Source organism: Schistocerca gregaria, chromosome 1, assembly GCF_023897955.1.
Source record: "Schistocerca gregaria isolate iqSchGreg1 chromosome 1, iqSchGreg1.2, whole genome shotgun sequence".
Classification (NCBI taxonomy): Eukaryota; Metazoa; Arthropoda; class Insecta; order Orthoptera; family Acrididae; genus Schistocerca; species Schistocerca gregaria.
In genome coordinates this window covers 720,226,838-720,244,948 of record NC_064920.1, presented here as the reverse complement: position 1 = coordinate 720,244,948, position 18,111 = coordinate 720,226,838, and the positions used below count along the sequence as shown (strand labels likewise).

Sequence of the window (18,111 nt, the reverse complement as noted above, 5' to 3'; positions counted from 1 at the left end):
GTCGAACGGCGGTACAACTATAGCAAAACATCTATACACCCACAGACACCAACGACATCATGCAACATTTTAAGGCCTTTTTGGGCGTTTGTAGGATCATGGGGCCCTTTCAGACAGATGAAGGTCGCAGACTGTGCATGTACAATATTTGGAGGTTCAGGTTCTAAAGATATTGAAGTGGATCCAAGTACAAACTCCAGGCATTTGGCCTGCCTTCATGGTGTAAGCCAAAGTACTGCTGCATGACAACCGCTGCTATCCCTGTCATCTGCAATGAGTGCAAGTGTTATCAAGCATAGCATTTGCCTCTATGGGAAAGATTTTGTTGATGGGTTTTGCACCAGACCATCGCAGTTATGGGATTTCTGTCATCAGTCCTCTTTGTGGACAAAGCAATCTTTGCCATAACTGGCATCATCAGCCTGCACAATCGTCTGTAGGGTGCAGAAAATCTTCTGGGAATGGTTTAGGCGTCTTATCAGCATCAATGTTGGGCAGGGATTCTTGGCAACCAATTAATTGGCCTGGTTATTATTCCACAACTCCTTTGTGGAGGAACATATCTGGACTTCCTGTGGGATACTCTGACTGGGCTGCTTGAGAATGTGTGTTTTGGCAATACAGCAGGTTATGTGGTTTCTGCATGATGGAGCACCACCAATTTTGCCAAAGTCTCAACAACATCTTCATAGGTGTTAAGCAGGATGCGGATGCCCTGTAGCATGGTCTGCTAGATCACCAGATTTAAAAACCCCGAGGTGTCTGAAAAGTGTTGTGTATGCTGAACCAGTTCTTGATATTCAGACTCTTCAAAAGCATGCTCATGTTGCCTGTGATGCTATTTGAGGAGGGTGCAATGTGCAAAAGAGTGTGGTAATCTATTATGTGACATATGAACGATGCATTCCATCTCATGGAGGCCACTCTGAACATCTGTTCTGATATGGTTGCGTTGCAACACTGTAGAACACGCGCGCACACACACACACACACACACACACACACACACACACACACACACACACACACACACACACACACCATCTATTTTAGGACACATGTTCAGAGGACCTTTTTTCCTCCATTTCCAGTCAGGAATCCATACCTACGATTTGTTGGTTTTGTTAATATTCACCCTGAGGTTCTTCCTGTGGGGCTGGTACTGAATGAAGATCTCAGTGATTCTTGTGAGGACTTGAAGAACAAACATAATAAACATTAACCAAAAAGTGCACATATTTTGTTATTATTGGTATCTTTGTAATGATGATCTGTCTTCATATTTATTTTCTCTCTCGTGGTGTCAAGATTTCTGTTTGTATGTATTACAATTTCTTCACTCATCTCTGTAGTGAAAAATAAGGGCACACATCTCGAGGTGTAGGATGATCTCCTAAGGTGCACACTGGTCCTTCTAACATTGATATTTGAAGTTCTATATTTTTCTCGTGGGTAGTTGTAGTATTGCAGCCTAGAAGTCGAGAATTCCGAGCAAAAAAATTTATTTATCCAAAGCATTTTATTAGGGGGGAAGGGGTCTTCCCCAGCTCTGTATTGGAGCAACGTAGTCATAGTTTTGCATATATTCTTCTGAGACAGTATCATGCTTTGATGACGATATGCATATTTCATTATGGGCATATGACTCATCAGAATCTATCTCGCCATCCAATTCTCCAGTTGCACAAGTTCCATTGTACTTCTCATCCAGTAAAAACACATAAATGGAAATCTTTGACCATCCTGAAAATGAAGGGAAAAGATAGAATAATGGTGGATTCTCCCCAGAAAATTAGAATAAAACAATAAAGAGTCATAAAATATCTTTATGGATAATACCAAGTAATTTAAATAATACAAAATTAATATAATCTACATCTACATCTACATCCATACTCCACAAGACACCTGACGGTGTGTGGCGGAGGGTACCCTGAGTACCTCTATCGGTTCTCCCTTCTATTCCAGTCTCGTATTGTACGTGGAAAGAAGGATTGTCGGTATGCTTCTGTGTGGGCTCTAATCTCTCTTATTTTATCCTCATGGTCTCTTCGCGAGGTATATGTAGGAGGGAATATAATAAAACGTAAAATAACGTTTTAAACTTAAAATTCGTCATCTTAACCTGAACTTATTTATTATAAGACAAAACTAAAACTTCAGATGAAATAAAAATACGTTAGTAAAATTATCTGCCCCACAGGCCAATAAAGAAACTTTTTTTAGTGAGATTATCTGTCTTATAGACAGACAAAGAATCACAGTTTAGTGGGAACATATGCCTTGAGGGTAGATACTAAAACATACATTAGTGGGATTATCTCCCTGTGAGACTGACTACTTTGCAGGAAAATGATGCTTATCTGAAATAGAGAAGTCTAGAAGCTGACAGAAACCTACCATGAAGAGGAGAGGTTGACTAAAGTATATGGAGTCCTTATGTCCCTAGTTAAACATGCAGCGCTGTCAACGGTGAAAATTTGGACCATATGTCTCTCAAGTAAGTAATCCGATTTAAGGAAATATCGGTATTGTGAAATATAATTAATCTAATCGAGACTTCCAGAGAAAAATACTGTTTGTAAATTGTGAATATGAAAGCACACTTTTACAAAAAAGATTAGTACACACAGTAGTTTTGTTAACTTTTAACTTTTATTAACAGTAGAAATTATAGTATTATCATTATTTGGAAGATGTGTCACTAAGTATATATTGTTTTCTATTTCCCACATACATGGGCTGCAGCCTTCAGTGGATTCAAGTTACTTCTTCATCTGGTTCTAGAAATACTGTATTTTTTAAAATGAATCTCGCTGTTTCGTATTTTTGCTAAAACGTTTTTAACCTGAAGGCGTATTCGGTATTATTTTTTCTAAAATATGTATGGAATCCCACCTACATTGTTTTACGTATGAATTTATTTATGTTATACATATTTCGGATACTACAGCAAAATTTAAATGCCTATTGAAGCATATTAACGGTTGTTATCATTTTCCACTGATGTTTACGGTTGACAGGGAAAGTGTTCTGGAAAGAGCGAGAACGTCGAGCCTGCAGTTTCCTCCCACAATTGTTTGCTGTCACATAAACTGGGTTTTAAGGGTCCGTGAAATTGCCGTTTTGCACGTATTAACTCTGACTGTTTTGATGCCGTGTTTGTTTTTATTTTATTTTTTAGTTTGTGTGGAAATTTTTTTGCATTATTCTCTTTGATCGTGCGAGAGTAAACATTGTTTAAGAGACGTTGGAGGTTGTTGTTCAATTGTATTACTTGTCAAGGTACTGTAAAATGACAGTTTTTTCGTCAGCTTACAGATTAGTATCGAAAAACGCAATGCATTTTTATTTCTCTGCTTTTTAAATCTGTTTCCATACTATTAGTTATTGTTTATGATATACTGTGTTCACCCCAGCCGTTAAAGAATATATTAATTTTCCCATTTGATCTCACGAGGTGAAAAGGACCAAGCCGCCACAGAACGTAGTGTGAAGAAAATTCAACATTGACGCGTCTGGGATATTCGTGTAATATTTGTTTTTACCATTCACAGACTAAAAATATCACTTTTTGAAGAGGCCATAAATATTCTGTTGCCCTTTCTGTGCCTAGCAGTACATAAATACGAATATATTCACAAACCAATTTCAAAGAGGGTTCATTTTTGCGTGAAGAACAAATTGATCAATTATGAGCGTCTTCCTATTTTAGTGTTCGAAATTAAGTTTTTTTCGAATTGAAGTTTTTGTTTCAAACCCTAAGATTCCCAGAAAAAGGTTTGTATACAACTAAAAATTTGGTAATACCAACAGTAGATTTTAGTATTTGAAATAGCGTGTAAGAGTAGGTTAAGAAAACGGCAGATTTTGATTTAAAAGACGCGTTTCTTATGTAAACAAATAATTTGTCAGATATGCAAAAATTTGCTGTTCCACTATCTTTGTAATGTAGGTTGTGGTGGCAGAGGAGATCAAAAACGACCAGTAGAATTAGTGGTTATAAATTTTGAAAATATAACAAGTAATGTTGATGTGTTACTCACTCCTGAAGAGTATAATTGGCCCAATTGAATGTGCGGATTTAGTATTTTAGTATTGCTTTTGTTTAATATATGACAGATTTTTTTGTGCTCTGTTCTTCATTTCTTGAACATTGGAAACTATAAAACTAAACAAATAGTGATAATTTGTTGCTTCAAGCCGCCCTGCGAAGCATGCAGTTGGTAGGGAAATTCTTGCAAAAAGTGCATGTCTGTGTTCAAATTGTGACCTATTACACATACAATTTTGTTGTGAATGTGATTAATTTGTATTTATAAGTTGTGTTCAGTGTCACTATGCAAACATCACATTGACAACTACAGAACATTTTATATTAATTTTCTAAGTGGAGTAACATTTCGAAACCGAGGAAAGTGGCTCAGTGGTTAGCACTAGGCTTACATTTGGGATGATAATGGCTCCAAACCCAAGTCCGGGCGTGTTGATTTTGGTTTTCTGTGGTTTCTCTGAATCGCTTTAGCAAATGCTGGGATGGTTCCTTTGAAAGGACACAGCTGACTTCCTTCCCAATCCATCCCTAATCCAATAGGACTGATAACCTTGCTGTTTGGTTCCCTCCCCCAGATCAACCAAGCATCATTTCAAAGTGCTGTGGTTGGCTGATGTATTGGCCCCCTAAGCTTGTATTTTTCACAGTTAATCTATAATGAATCAATACATAAATACAATGGGTGGAAATATATGGAAAAGCTGCGAGAAGTGTTTGCTTGAACAGAAATCCAGATGCTAGCTCTCATGTAATGTCCTCAGTATGTTGCAAGTGTCAGTCATACTCGGAATATTGTCCTTTGCAGTTGTGCTTGCAGTACGTTGGAGCTCCATGCATTCGAATGTGGGCATATTGTTGGTGCTCATGTGGTAGAGTTTTCAGTAACCATGTTTGCCAAAGAGTTTGCTGTTTCACGAAGCACCATATTGAAGGGGAAAGCAGAAAAACCTCATCCTCTAAGTCATAATGCAGGTGGATGCATGTGTAGAGTGATAGTGATGACGGTCGTAGAAGAGGATTGTGACAAAAAATAAAAGGATGAAGCTGCAAAAGTAACTGCAGAACTGAAAGTCTTGTCAAAGATTCCTGTTGGCACCAAAACAACATGGCGGGAGTTCTATAAGCAGGGAATTGCTGGAAGAGCTGAAATTCAAAAACAGTGCCGAAGATAGGAAACCAGGACATGATGCAATGGAAGAAGTGCATTTAAGGGAAGGCTCTTGTTTCATACTGTTTTCAACTACCAGCTGAGTTTGTCCCAAGAGTGAAACATGGTAGTAGTTTGGTGATTATTTGCATAGTGATTTTGCTGTATTCCAAGGACTCTGTGGTACTCTGTGAGATCTCATTACTGCTGAGGATTATGTGGTCATTTTGGCTTATCAGGTCCTTCCCACAGTACAGTTTTTGTTTACTTTTGGCGATGCTGTGGTCCAGGACGACATGACTCCTGAACACACAACTTGCATCATTCAGGACTGGTTTTGTGAGCACGAGAATGAGTGGCTGCATCTCTCCTGGACACCACAATAACCAAACTCTGATATTATTGAGCCTTTGTGATCTGCTTTGGGGAGAAGGGTGTGTAATCACTATCGACTTCCTCATTGTTATCTGCATCAGCCATTATTTTCCAGGAAGAACAATAAAAGATTCCCTTGGAAACCATGCAGCACCTGTATTCATCGATTCAAGATGACTGGGAGCTATTATTTAAGCCAATGGTTTTCCTACACCATATTAGGCATCATAATGTGCTGTGTTGTTGGTGTTACCAAATTTTTGCTCACCCTCTGTATCTGTCCATCACAACTATTTGCTAACTTTGGCGCCCATGCTGTATGAGTCCACCCCCTGTAATAAGCATAAAAATATTTGTCAGTGCAGTAGCCTTTAGCTTTTCTGAATTAACCTTGCCTTTTTAATTATTTATACTACAGATCAGTCTCTTACCACAACAGTAATTTCATATCCACATTTATTGGTATTGTCAGTCTTACAACCAATTGTCAGCTTTCCACCTAACCCTGACCTTGGACTATGCTACTGATTGGTTTGTCACCACAACCAAGTCTTGATTTTTCAGTGCACCTTGTATGTTGCTGTGTTGTTACATAACTTCTTTAACACAGTGTCTCCTTTTTTTTAACCTTGTTGTTGATTCTTTTGTGTTCTGCTGTAATCAATGCACTACTGAAAGATGCATGTTCCACTTATTAGCCTTAAATACCATGGGGTTAGTCAGCCCCCACTCAAAAAAGAAAAACAAAGGGTGACTTTCAAGACATCAAACAATTGCTGTAATTTAACAGAATTCAGCAACATTTTTGTATGCAAAAATGTATGTAACTGTCAGATGAAGGATAATGGTAAGACAAGGAGCCATACATTACAGAAATATAACCATTGAGTAAAGTGTGACATAGTGAACCCCAGCTTTTGTTCTGGCATCTAATATGTTTGTGTCCGTATAACATGCAATTGCATGACCTAAATGCCAAGTGAGTCTATACATTTTAAATTTGGTACACTATTTTGAATTCCAGAAATGCAGTTATGTACTCTATATTTAAGGGAAATGAGCATGATGAAAGTACTTGTAAATGTACTACTTTTCGTCAGTGCAAGTGGATCTTAATTGTTTTGGACATTACTGTATGTATGAAGTGGCCTGTGTAACTTGAGTAAAGAAAGATGTGTACACTCAGAACAATAGTATGGGTCCAGTATCAAGTGTTGATAAAATACCATTCATTCTACGACATAATTCACTTCAAACCTTAGAAATGGTGTACAGAAGCATTTTGTACAGCAGATTCAGAATGTTAAATGATAACACCCACCCATTTCCTTTGCTATTGTAGAAGTGCTCTCTTAACAAAGTTTGTCCATGCATCCCCCTCCCCTTCCCTCCCTCCAGACAAAAAAAGCAAAATCCAGAAATTCCAGCAGTACGGTGCTGATGATGTCACGAAACCATCAAACGAAGAGTGTGGAGTGATCGGAAACCCAAATTCAAAGCTCTTGTGACATGCATTCGCCCATTTATAGAAGCTGTTGATTTCAAAGTACGTCTAATGTAACTATAAAATAACCTGCCCCCCAGTTAGGCTTCTCACTATTATAGTACTTGAAAACTACAGGTTTAAGTGGTCTCCCTTATTTTGTAAGTGATCTTGTCAAAAGGATAGAACAGCGGTGGGTAGAACTTCAGGGCACTCACTAGATCTTGGAATGCTAAATAATGAAATGTTCATTGAATGCTTTGCTTGTAAGAAACAAAATTATTCACATGGCATGAATTCTAAAAAAATTCTCATAACGACCACATCTTTTGCTAGAAAGAACTGTGACAAATATTATACAAGAAGCAGAATAAGGCCAATATTTTACAGATTATATGAATGGTGTCTGTTCTTTCTGACAAATTAGTCTGTGGAAATGTAAAAGTTTGAATGTTTTAGATATTTGAAAGAGAGGGAATGGAAGTTGGGCTTCTAGGAACTAGTGAAGTGAGATGGAAAGAAGGCAGAGATTTTTGGCTGGATAATTCTGTGAATAATATGAGGCATTTAGGCAAAGATTTATAAATTAAGCAGTGACAACGTTATGAACATAAGTAGATCGTACAGTATATTGACTAAAGGAATGTGTAATGAACAGTGTAGGAAAAGATTGATTGCTGCTTACTATAAATGTGACATATTAAGTTGCAGACAGGTATGATTAAGACACTTACACATTAGCTTTAGGCCACAACTGCCATCAGAAAAAGAAACATACACCATTCTTTCACACAAGCAAGCACATCTCACATACACAACTCCGGCAAGGTGCAGCGTCAATAGGCTGTGGGGCGGAAAACGGAATGAAAAAGGAGGGGAGTGGAGAAAGATGGGCAGGTGCATTGGCAGAGGTCGGCACACAAAAAGGGTGGGAGACACGTATAGGAAGGAGGTGATACGGCAGAGGGGGTGGAAACTGTTGGGTGGAATGTATGTTACGGTAGGTTGAGGGCGGATAATAAATTGAAAGAATAACTCCCATCTGCTTAGTTCAGAAAAACTGATGGTGGAGTGGAGGATCCAGATGGTTTAGGTGGGGAAGCAGGCGTTGAAATTAAGCTTGTTATGTTCAGCTGCAAGTTGTACCACAGGGTGGTCTCCTTTGTTCTTTGCCACTCTTTGGCAGTGGCTATTCATACTGATAGACAGCTGGTTTATAGATGTACCAATATAAAAAGCTGTGGAATGATTGCAGCAGAGCTGGTATACAACATGGCTGCTTTCACAGGTGGCCCTGTCCCCTCTGACGTGATGTGGTAGGATAAACACGCAACAGGACTGGAATAGGAAACGCTGGGTGGATGGATTGGGCAGACATTGCACGTGGCTGTTCCACAGGGATATAATCTTTGTGGCAATGGTTTGGGATTGGGAGTGGCATAGGGATGGATTAGGATGATGTGGCGGTTGTTTTAGCAATGGAACAGTTATTTAGGAAGCTCTTGTGTAGGATGTCCCACATTTCAGGGCATGATGATAAATAGTCAAGAGTCTTGGTGAAGGATGTATTTCAGTTGTTCCAGGATGGGGCGGTATTGGGTAAAGTCCCTACAACCTCCACTCAACACTTTCCTGTCTGTCCTATCACCTCCTCCCTATTCTCATCTCCCACCCTCTTTGTGTGCCACCCTCTGCCAATGCACCCACCCACCCATCCTCCCCTGCCCACGTCCTTTTTTTTCTGCACTCCTCTTTCGCTACCTTCCAGCCCCACAACCTCCCAATGCTGCACTTGTTAACAGTCTAGTTCCTGCACACTCCGCCAGACAGTACTCCTGTCTCCACTCACCCATACACTGCTATCCCCTCCAGATTGCTGCCTCTAATCTAAGTGACATTTGCATCCTTGTCCGAGTTGCTGGAGTTGGTGGTCATGTGCGCATGAAGTGTGTGCTTGCTTGTGTGAATGAGTGGTGCATGTTTCTTATTCTTTTTCTGGCAAACGCTGTGACTGAAAGCTACTATATGTCTTTTTTAATTTTGCTTGTCTGCGTCTTATGGTAAGTAGCAATCTATCCTTTACTTACATTGTTGATATTCAAACCTGTAATGTGGCAGTTTATAATGAAGAATACATTATAAGGAGATTCACAATTCCATTAATAACTTTGGAACAAATCCCATTTATCAGTGAGAAAGAAAATGTAAAGATCAAATATGAAGTCATTCGTAAATGTTGCGTTAACAGGAAGAGCAGACTAGCTAAGTGGCTGAAAGATGTGGAAAGAAATTGGGAGTTAACAATACAAAAACCTTAAACAGCATACAAGAAGATTAAATTTCATTTCAGAAGTGTAAAATGTATGAATATTAATGCATGAGGTATGAATGGGAATCTGTTAGGTGGGAGGGGGGGGGGGGGGGGGAGGTGAGTGCATGAGAGATTCAGGAATGGTGTCAGAGTTTGACAGAACACTGAATAGTCTAAGTTCAGAGAACTCACCTTAGTGAAGCTAAAAGTTCATGGATTTTAGTATTGAATCATTCTTGTCAGAATCTTCAAATCTAACATTTCAGCCTTCTTGGTGAGGTCCTTCAGGAACTGACTGTGTGCTGGTGTGTCTCGTCATGATTCATCAATGCAAAAGCAGAACTGCAAATTGTTTTTCTCTTTCTGTCTTTAGATATTGTTATGATGTAATCAGTATTCATTGTTTCTGTTTCTATTCCTGCAGAGTAATAGAACAGTATATGGCATTTAAAAATTAATTATGCTATTGTTCTCAGGAATAATAGATATACCTTTTGACAGAGTTGTTCACGTTAAACATTGGAAAGGGTTGTTTGCAAGAAACCATGGATAATTTTAGGTCTTGTCACTAATACACGGAAAGCATATCTAACCCTTCATTGAGCTCCAAATTCTGATGTTACGTAGAAGCCCTTTGTTTAACACAAGTGGAAGACAAGGCATAAAGAACCATATACAAGAATAAAAGAATTGTGTGATCCATCCCACTGCCCATCTCTGCCATTGAATAATGCTGAAAATTTTCTGTTTCTCACAGATAGTTTTGAGGTATTACAGGACTGGAAGAGAACTTTATTCATGTCACTGTGTTCTGTTACCACAAAAGACTTCCCGTCTAGTAGGGTGCAACAGTAGTACGAGGCTTGGTGTCAACATATCAGGAATTCAGAGAAGCAGTAAATCATCTTAAATCTGGAAATGTTTTTGGGCCAAATATAACTTGGGAAAGTAAATTCAAAGTGTTGGTCCCCCCCCCCCCTCCCCCCCTTAGGGTCTTGATTTCTCAAATTTTTCCTTTGAAGTTGGGATAACAGGGATGTACTTGGTGATACAAAAAATTCCACAGTTGGTACTCTACAGAACAAAGTGCAAATTTTACTGTATGTGATCATTAGGGGGCTACACTGGAGCTGTCTATTACAATTATACTTCTTGATAGAATTTGCTTACTTGCCACCATTTTTTCTGAGTTTTACTATGCTTTCCGAATGCTTTAAGGTACAAGTGGTATGATTTGCTGTGCAAGACAACTCCAAGAGAAATATAGAGAACAGCAGACCATCTTCCATGGTTTGGAGAAAGTATTTGACTCGGGCCTGAGACTTCCTGCATGGACAGAGCTGACTGGATAATTATAAATGAAAAGCACAAAATGGTGGATATTCTGCAGCATTAATTCAATTAACCAGTTTTCGGTTTTGTGAGCATTTTGGTGATGTAGTTCAGTTTTCTTTCTTGGTGGCGTGGTTGTGTACTTTTGAGCTCGTGAACTGAGACAGGGCTGCATGTGTGGATCAGATCTCTTGGCTCCTCACTTATCCATCATGCTGTGTGAAATATCAGTAGGCACACCAGGCATTCATCAGGTTTCATGTTGACAGACAACTTATCAGTTTTCCTAAGATCCAATCCTAAAACTACTTGTCATCGCAAAAAGTAACTAAATTACATTATGTAGATGTTTCCTCAACACCTGGTCTCACTCTAAAAGAGGTGCAGGATGTAGTAAACTGTTACAGAAAATCATATGACCAATCTGGGCTTCCAACTGGTTCCAAAAAGAAAGGTCTTGTACAACCTACCCCAGGGGTAATCCATCTAAATTACAACAGCTACAGCTCAGATACAGCACTGGAGCTGGTGAACTCCTTTCCATAGATAGCAATTGTGTTATCTAAGCATGTTACCTGTGAACAAGATGTTGAGAATTTGTACAGTTAATGGAGCATTTGAAAATCTGAAGTGTCGAGTAGTCTTTAGGAAGTAATACCTGACAGTGAATTTAAAACTTGATGTATATAAGATGGTTGTTATTTGAATGCTAATATACAACAAAGAAACTTGGATGTTCTATTACCAAGATATCAAAAAGCCTGTGTGTGTGTCAGTTAACAGAAGCTTTGACTTATTATAAAGATCAAGGGAGAGGACTGTCCCCAACACATAAGTTCAAGAACAAGCCTCCATCAGTATTGCTGGAGAAGTTGAGATGGCTGGGACACATTCACTTTGAGTGATTCCAGTCTGCCAGACCGTATCCATTACAAGGAACTGTGCTGTGGATCAAGACTCTGGGGAAGCTCTTTGAGGGTTTAAAAGCATCAGCTTAAAACATAAAATGATGTCCTGAGAAGGAAAGTTGCTGCTCACCATTTAACGGAGATTCTGAGCCGCAGATAGGCACAACACAAAGACTCACAATTATTGCTTTCGACCTTTAAGGTCTTCGCCAACAGTAGACATGCGAGCGCTCACTGCTCTCTCTCTCTCTCTCTCTCTCTCTCTCTCTCTCTCTCTCTCTCTCTCTTCTTCCCCCCCCCCCCCCCCCCCCCCACACACACACACGACTGCAGTCTCAAGCAATGGAAACGACACTGCTGCAGTTTTTGTGTGTGTTTTTTGTTGACGAAGATCTTAATGGCCGAAAGCTGTAATTGTGAGTCGTTTTGTTGTGCCTACTTGTGACTCAGCTTCTCCGCTATATGGTGGAATAGCAACTTTCCTTCTCATAATATTGTTACATTCCATCCTGGATTTTTCATTGATTGAAATGAAGACGTCCACTATCTACCCAGATACCTGAGAGGAAAGAAACTAATGTCCTTGAACAGAAAAGCCATGAAGAAAGAGGGCCCTGTATAGTGAGCTAAGCTGTACTGTGACCAAACCCCACCCCCCTCCCTCCTCCCTTACTTTCCACATTGTAGAATGTTTGTTGCCACAAGTTTCATACCAGAATTGGACCCTATAGTCCTATAAAATGTACACATAAGGCAAATGATGAGAAGAGTGAAAAAAAAAATTCTTGAAAATGAATAACACACTGTTGCTGATGAATATATTACTTAAGTAGTTTTGTCCACAATACGTTTTCTCTTCTTAATTACATTGTTCTTTGGTTTAGTTTAAAAACAGGTAAATAACACCAAGCCATCATTGAATAAAAACTTGTTTTAATTTTTTATCTTTCTTTTCCAGTTGTTTGCTGCTGTGTTCATATGCTGGTAATGAACTGAAGTGAACATGGTTGACTACAGTAAATGGAAAGACATTGAAATATCTGATGATGAGGATGATACACATCCTAATATTGATACACCATCATTATTCCGATGGAGGCATCAAGCACGAATAGAACGCATGGAAGAGCAGAAACGAGAAAAGGAAGAAATTGAAAAGAGCAGAACAGCAAATGAAAATAAATTAAAGGAAATAAAGGAGAAAATTAACAAAAGTGAAAAGAATGGGACAGAAAATTTGGATCAGCTAAAAGTGGCCCTTCTACAGCTCGAGAAAGAGGCTGAAGAAATAAAGAAACGTGAAGAGGAATTCAAGAAGAAAGAAAAGACAACTCCATGGAATGTTGATACTATTGGTAAACCCGGATTTGCCAAAACTGTAATAAACACAGCTCCAAAACCGAAACGAGAAGTTTTGTCTGAAGAGGAGCAAGGAAAACGTTTGAAAGAACATATTGCAAAGTATGAAAAGTTGATGAAGAATTTTGGAATGTTGCGACGGTATGATGATAGCAAGCGTTTTCTGCAGGAGCATCCAGAACTTGTAAGTGAGCATACAGCAAATTATTTGGTTATTTGGTGCATAAATTTGGAGATGGAGGAGAAACATGACCTGATGAAGCATGTGGCTCATCAGTGTATTTGTATCCAGTACATGTTAGAACTGGCACAAAAATTAGATGTTGATCCAAGAGCATGTGTTGGATCCTTCTTCAGCAAAATGGAAATTGCTGAAGAAGAATATAAAAAATCATTTGATGATGAACTACACTCATTCATAGAAAGGATTCAGGTGAGAGCAGCTGAAAAGTTGAAGGCTGCTCTGGCCGAAGCTGAAGAAGAGGAACGTAAAGCAAGACTTGGCCCGGGAGGACTTGATCCACTGGAAGTCCTAGAAACCCTCCCACCAGAACTGAAAAAGTGTTTTGAAGTTCAGGATATAAAACTGCTTCAAGAAACAATTTTGAAGATGCCTGAACAAGAAGCACAGTACCACATGAAACGCTGCATAGATTCTGGCTTGTGGGTTCCAGATGCCAAAAAGAAAGAATCTACAGAAAAAGAAACTACAGCTTCTGATGACCAATAAGTTGCTTGAGAAACAGTGTTGGCCTTAAAATATTTCATGTATTTTTATGTATGTATATAATATTACAGTACTTATGCAAATTTTGTAAGTTACATGTAAGTATCAGTCAATAATATTGAGAAACTACTTTTAGCTGCAGAAATGAAGACATTTGTTATTTTATGTAGACAGTTTTCAAAGATGAAATTAAAAATAAATTTTGTCTGTTTGTGATTCATATATCTTACTACAAAGGCAGACAATGTTTGACATATTTAAACCAGAAACTTAAAAGGTATGTGCACTACTACTGTGTGTCACACTCACTGTCAGTCTTAAAGTATTTCTTGCTGCTGACAAGAAGAAGACATCAGGTGCTGAATTGTTTCATTGCTTTCTCTGCCAAGATTGACACAGAGTTTACTTGCATTCAGAAAGCTATGCAGTGTTCATTACCGTTTTGGAGAATTTGCTTTGTGGACAATTGCCATATGTTAGAAAATAACCACTGTCAGTTATTTTGCATTACAAAGTTGCAACATTTTGTAATTTGTGTCTGTCTTTTATCTTAAGGAAATTAAAGATTATAATATAATTAAATTTACATTTTTTTTGACATTGTAGTACTATTTTGATGGGCACTACTTATGGCATAGCAACTGAATAACACCAAAGAAGTTTTGAGCTGTGCAACATGATATTCACACACACACACACACACACACACACACACACACACACACACACACACACACAACTAACTTTCTGCTTTTTGGTCATGGTGACAAGATGTGTATCCATGTTAAGTATGTTTCCTAAGTTGAATTAAGTGCTGTATCGAAAATTTTCTGGTGATTTCAACTAGTTGTAGAGATGGACATGGTAATGTTATCAATGATGATATTGATATGCAAATTTTCCATTTCTTCTGATGTAGTTCAGCTCCTAAGATTTGCAATGCAATATATGTTAGATATTTTCAGGAACTCAACAAGAAAATATTTAATTTTCATAATAGCTGTGTACCATGATGAAAGCAAAGGTAATAATAGTAGCTGCTATGTATTCTGCCCACGTTGAAGCTTTCCCCTCTTTGTTTGCCATATCAGCCCTTGATATTTATAAAGCCACTTCTATTTTCTCCAAAGATCTGTGCAGTCTTCCTACTGGTGGAACATTTCGTAACACATAAGCTGGACTTGACATGTAAACGTAAGGTGTGGTCTGGTAGAGGTCCGTCGACGAAGACACGTGAAGCAGTGATGAGGACCAGCTTGGTGAAATCCTAAAATTTTTGAACAGTCTCCATGCCAACAAGCTCTAGATGCGCTGATCATGAGGGATGTGAGAACCTGGGATACAGTGTGTATCATCAACTGATACACATGGACTGATACCTGCTCAAGCTGTCAAATCACCAGCGGAGTCAGAAAGAGGGATTATTAATACACATGTAATACGTGCAAGATGAATATGGGAACTGTGCACTTCAGATGTGAGATACAACACATGGAAAGCATTCTGAGGAGAAATGGGGTTACTCTGTCAGTTACGTAAGAAATGTCATGGTATCTAGCACTGTGAAGTGACACATTAGAAGACAAAATGTCAGTTGCAGCTGTTGTGGCCCACATCCCCAGGATGATGGTCCAGAATCGGCTGTATGTTGCACAAACACAGTGCAAAATTCTTTTTATAAACTGGCAAAGAAGATCAAAGTGTGTCCCAGATTGACAAAAGACATCCACTTACAACATAGGGAGTATACTGCATACGCTGTAAGGAAAAATCTATATTGAAATAAGTTGATGATCAATCAGCACCAGGATCACCGAACATGGACCACATTGCAGGTTAGGACAGATGGAGGAGTCGGCTGTGGCAGAGCATTCATTTTGTGAGTCAGAACATATGACAAAATTTGCCGACAGGGAAGTTCTTGCTGTGGAGAATAACTACCATACACTCATACTTGTTCAGGAAATCCACAAATGTGACAATATTTTCAACAAGAAAAGAAATCCTCAAGGTGAGCCACCCTGGATTCTCATCCTGCAGCAAACAATTGTTGCACGGTAGCAAGGGGACATTCACAGCGGTAATGACCATGTAAAAGCCTTCAGACATTGGTGCAATAGGTATATAAATTTATTTCTGTTAAATAATAAAATAAACAATATAATTATTAATCAAGGTATCTGGTATAATCTGCAGTCGCAAGTTCGATTCCCAACCTGCCACCAGCAATGGAGCATCAAGCTTTGACAAAACCAACCACTTGTGCTGGCAAAACATCAGAAATATTATTGAGCAAATGTCAGCTGAAGAACCCAAGACACAAGCCAACAGGCTGTTTGTGTGCTGTAACTTTTGCATAGCTTTCTTATGTGGGCATGACCACCAACCAGCTGTCCACTCAAATGAATGGTTCGCACCAAACTATGGCCAAGAGCAGATTTGGTGGTAGGAGACACTCCGCAGTGCAACATGCTTGACATCTGTGGTGTCTCACAATTTAAGCCATCTGGATGCTCCTCCTCCTCACCCACTCCTTACTCTACCCATCCTACCGTACCTGCTTCTATGAATTATGTAGGGTGAGGAGAGTCCTTACAACAACCTTAGTTCCTGCAATCCTCCAGATCTCAATCTGCAGTAGTGCCTGTCCCACATGTGCCTCTACCGTTGTCCCCATCCCTTCAAGTTCACCCCATCAAAATTTCTGTAGCTTTACTCTTTCTCTGTTTTGCCCCTCTCTTCTCTTCCATCCAAGTTCTCCACTGCATCACATGCTCCACATACCTCCCACTGCCTGCCCCAAAGCAAGTTCACCAGTGCCACATTCCTGTCCCATTACCTAGCTGTCTCTCCATCCATCCCCAAGTATTTTCTCTACTCATCTCATCCTCTTCACGTGACGCTGCCCTTCACCCCATTTAGGATGCAGTGCATGGACAGTGTAACCATGCAAATATATGCATGTATTTTTGTTGGTATTAGTTCCAAAGGAGGACAAGATCAGCAAGCTCAGCAATGTTTTGAATCTTGTTTACATGCATGCTGATAGCTAAATGCTAACATTCTGTGGTAAGCAGTTACCTGTACTCCTTCCACATACACTGACTGAAAGAAAAGACCGTTACAAATTATATTAGTCTATTTACATGTTCAACAATGTAGGAAAAGACAGATTGCTACTTAATGTAAAGAAAACACGTTAAGTTGCAGACAGGCAAAATTAGACACTTTCATAAGTCTTTTGGCCACAGCCTTCCTCGGCAAAAGACACACAAACACACCATTCATTCACACAAGCAAGCACATAACTGGCAACTCCAGAATCTTGCGCTGGAATGCAACTATCACGTGGAATGCAAGCAGCGACCTGGACGGGGTGGGGAAGGGGAAGGGATAGCGATAGCAATGTATGGGTGGGGAGCGAGTTGAATGCTGTCTGGTGGAGTGTACAGGGACTAGAATGCCAACAGGCACAGTGTCAGAAGCTTGTGGGGCAGGGAAGAATGAAAGATGGGCAGGTGCATTGGTAGAGGGTGGCAAATAAACAAAGTGGGAGGGAATGATAGGAGAGAGGAGGTAGTGGAGGATATGGGGATAGTATGTTACTGTAGGTTGAGGCCGGGATAATTAGGGAAGCGGAGAATGTGTAATAAGGATAACTCCCATCTATGCAGTTCAGGAAAGGATCCAGATGTCTTGGATTGCGGAGCAGCCATTGAAATTAAGTATGTAATATTTAGCCACATGTGCTATTGGATGGTCCACTTGGCTCTTGGCAGCACTTTGGCAGTGGCCGTTCATCCTGGTGTACAGCTGGTTGGTTGTACCTATATAAAAAGCTGTGCAATCAGTGGTGGCTGCTGTGTAATAGCACATGAACATCCTAACTTTCGACACCTTACAGATTTATTGGTTATTTTTTCATTGAGTTCTGTTGAATGTAACATGGATGCTGCAATCTGAAAGATAACAGTACTTAAATATACCGTGCTATTGCTCCTCTGGGCTCCGTGAAACTTGGCAACAGGATTGCAAGCACACCTTCAGTTTTGCATGTTTTAAGGAGCTTTCATACGTGTGCAACCTGTGTTAGGAATTGCCTTACAGACCAAATACATACAGATTTAATAAACAATATGCACGATTCACTCTGTGCACAGCTAGCCCTTGCCATTCAATGAAGTTTGCCAGTGCTACCAGCTGGCAAAGTTTTATGCCCGTTCGCTCAGCATAAATCCTCCTAGATGATAGCACGCTCCTCAGATATGTTAATTCTCTCACTACGTAGCAAAATTAGATCAGACGTCAGTATATGTTAAAGTTGTATTCACAGTAAACCTATTTTATGGGTTTCTGAATGAATTATACTTTATTAAGTTATGAATTTTATCATACAGTAATACATTTGGGGCTCT

General features: G+C 39.4%; 1 protein-coding gene across 3 annotated transcripts; it reads left to right on the top strand.

Annotated features, from left to right (window-relative positions):
* The first annotated feature begins 2,762 nt into the window (after positions 1-2,762).
* On the top strand, positions 2,763-14,278 carry LOC126266687 (hsp90 co-chaperone Cdc37). 3 transcript variants are annotated; one of them, XM_049971127.1, is made up of 2 exons: positions 2,763-3,780; positions 12,569-14,278. In XM_049971127.1, the coding sequence occupies exon 2, from the start codon at positions 12,614-12,616 to the stop codon at positions 13,697-13,699; it is 1,086 nt and encodes a 361-aa protein (XP_049827084.1). In that variant the 5' UTR covers positions 2,763-3,780; positions 12,569-12,613; the 3' UTR covers positions 13,700-14,278. The 3 variants fall into 3 exon arrangements, with proteins under 3 accessions (XP_049827084.1, XP_049827094.1, XP_049827076.1); XM_049971137.1 differs by having other exon boundaries at positions 3,024-3,108; XM_049971119.1 differs by having other exon boundaries at positions 3,025-3,285.
* Positions 14,279-18,111: the final 3,833 nt, after the last annotated feature.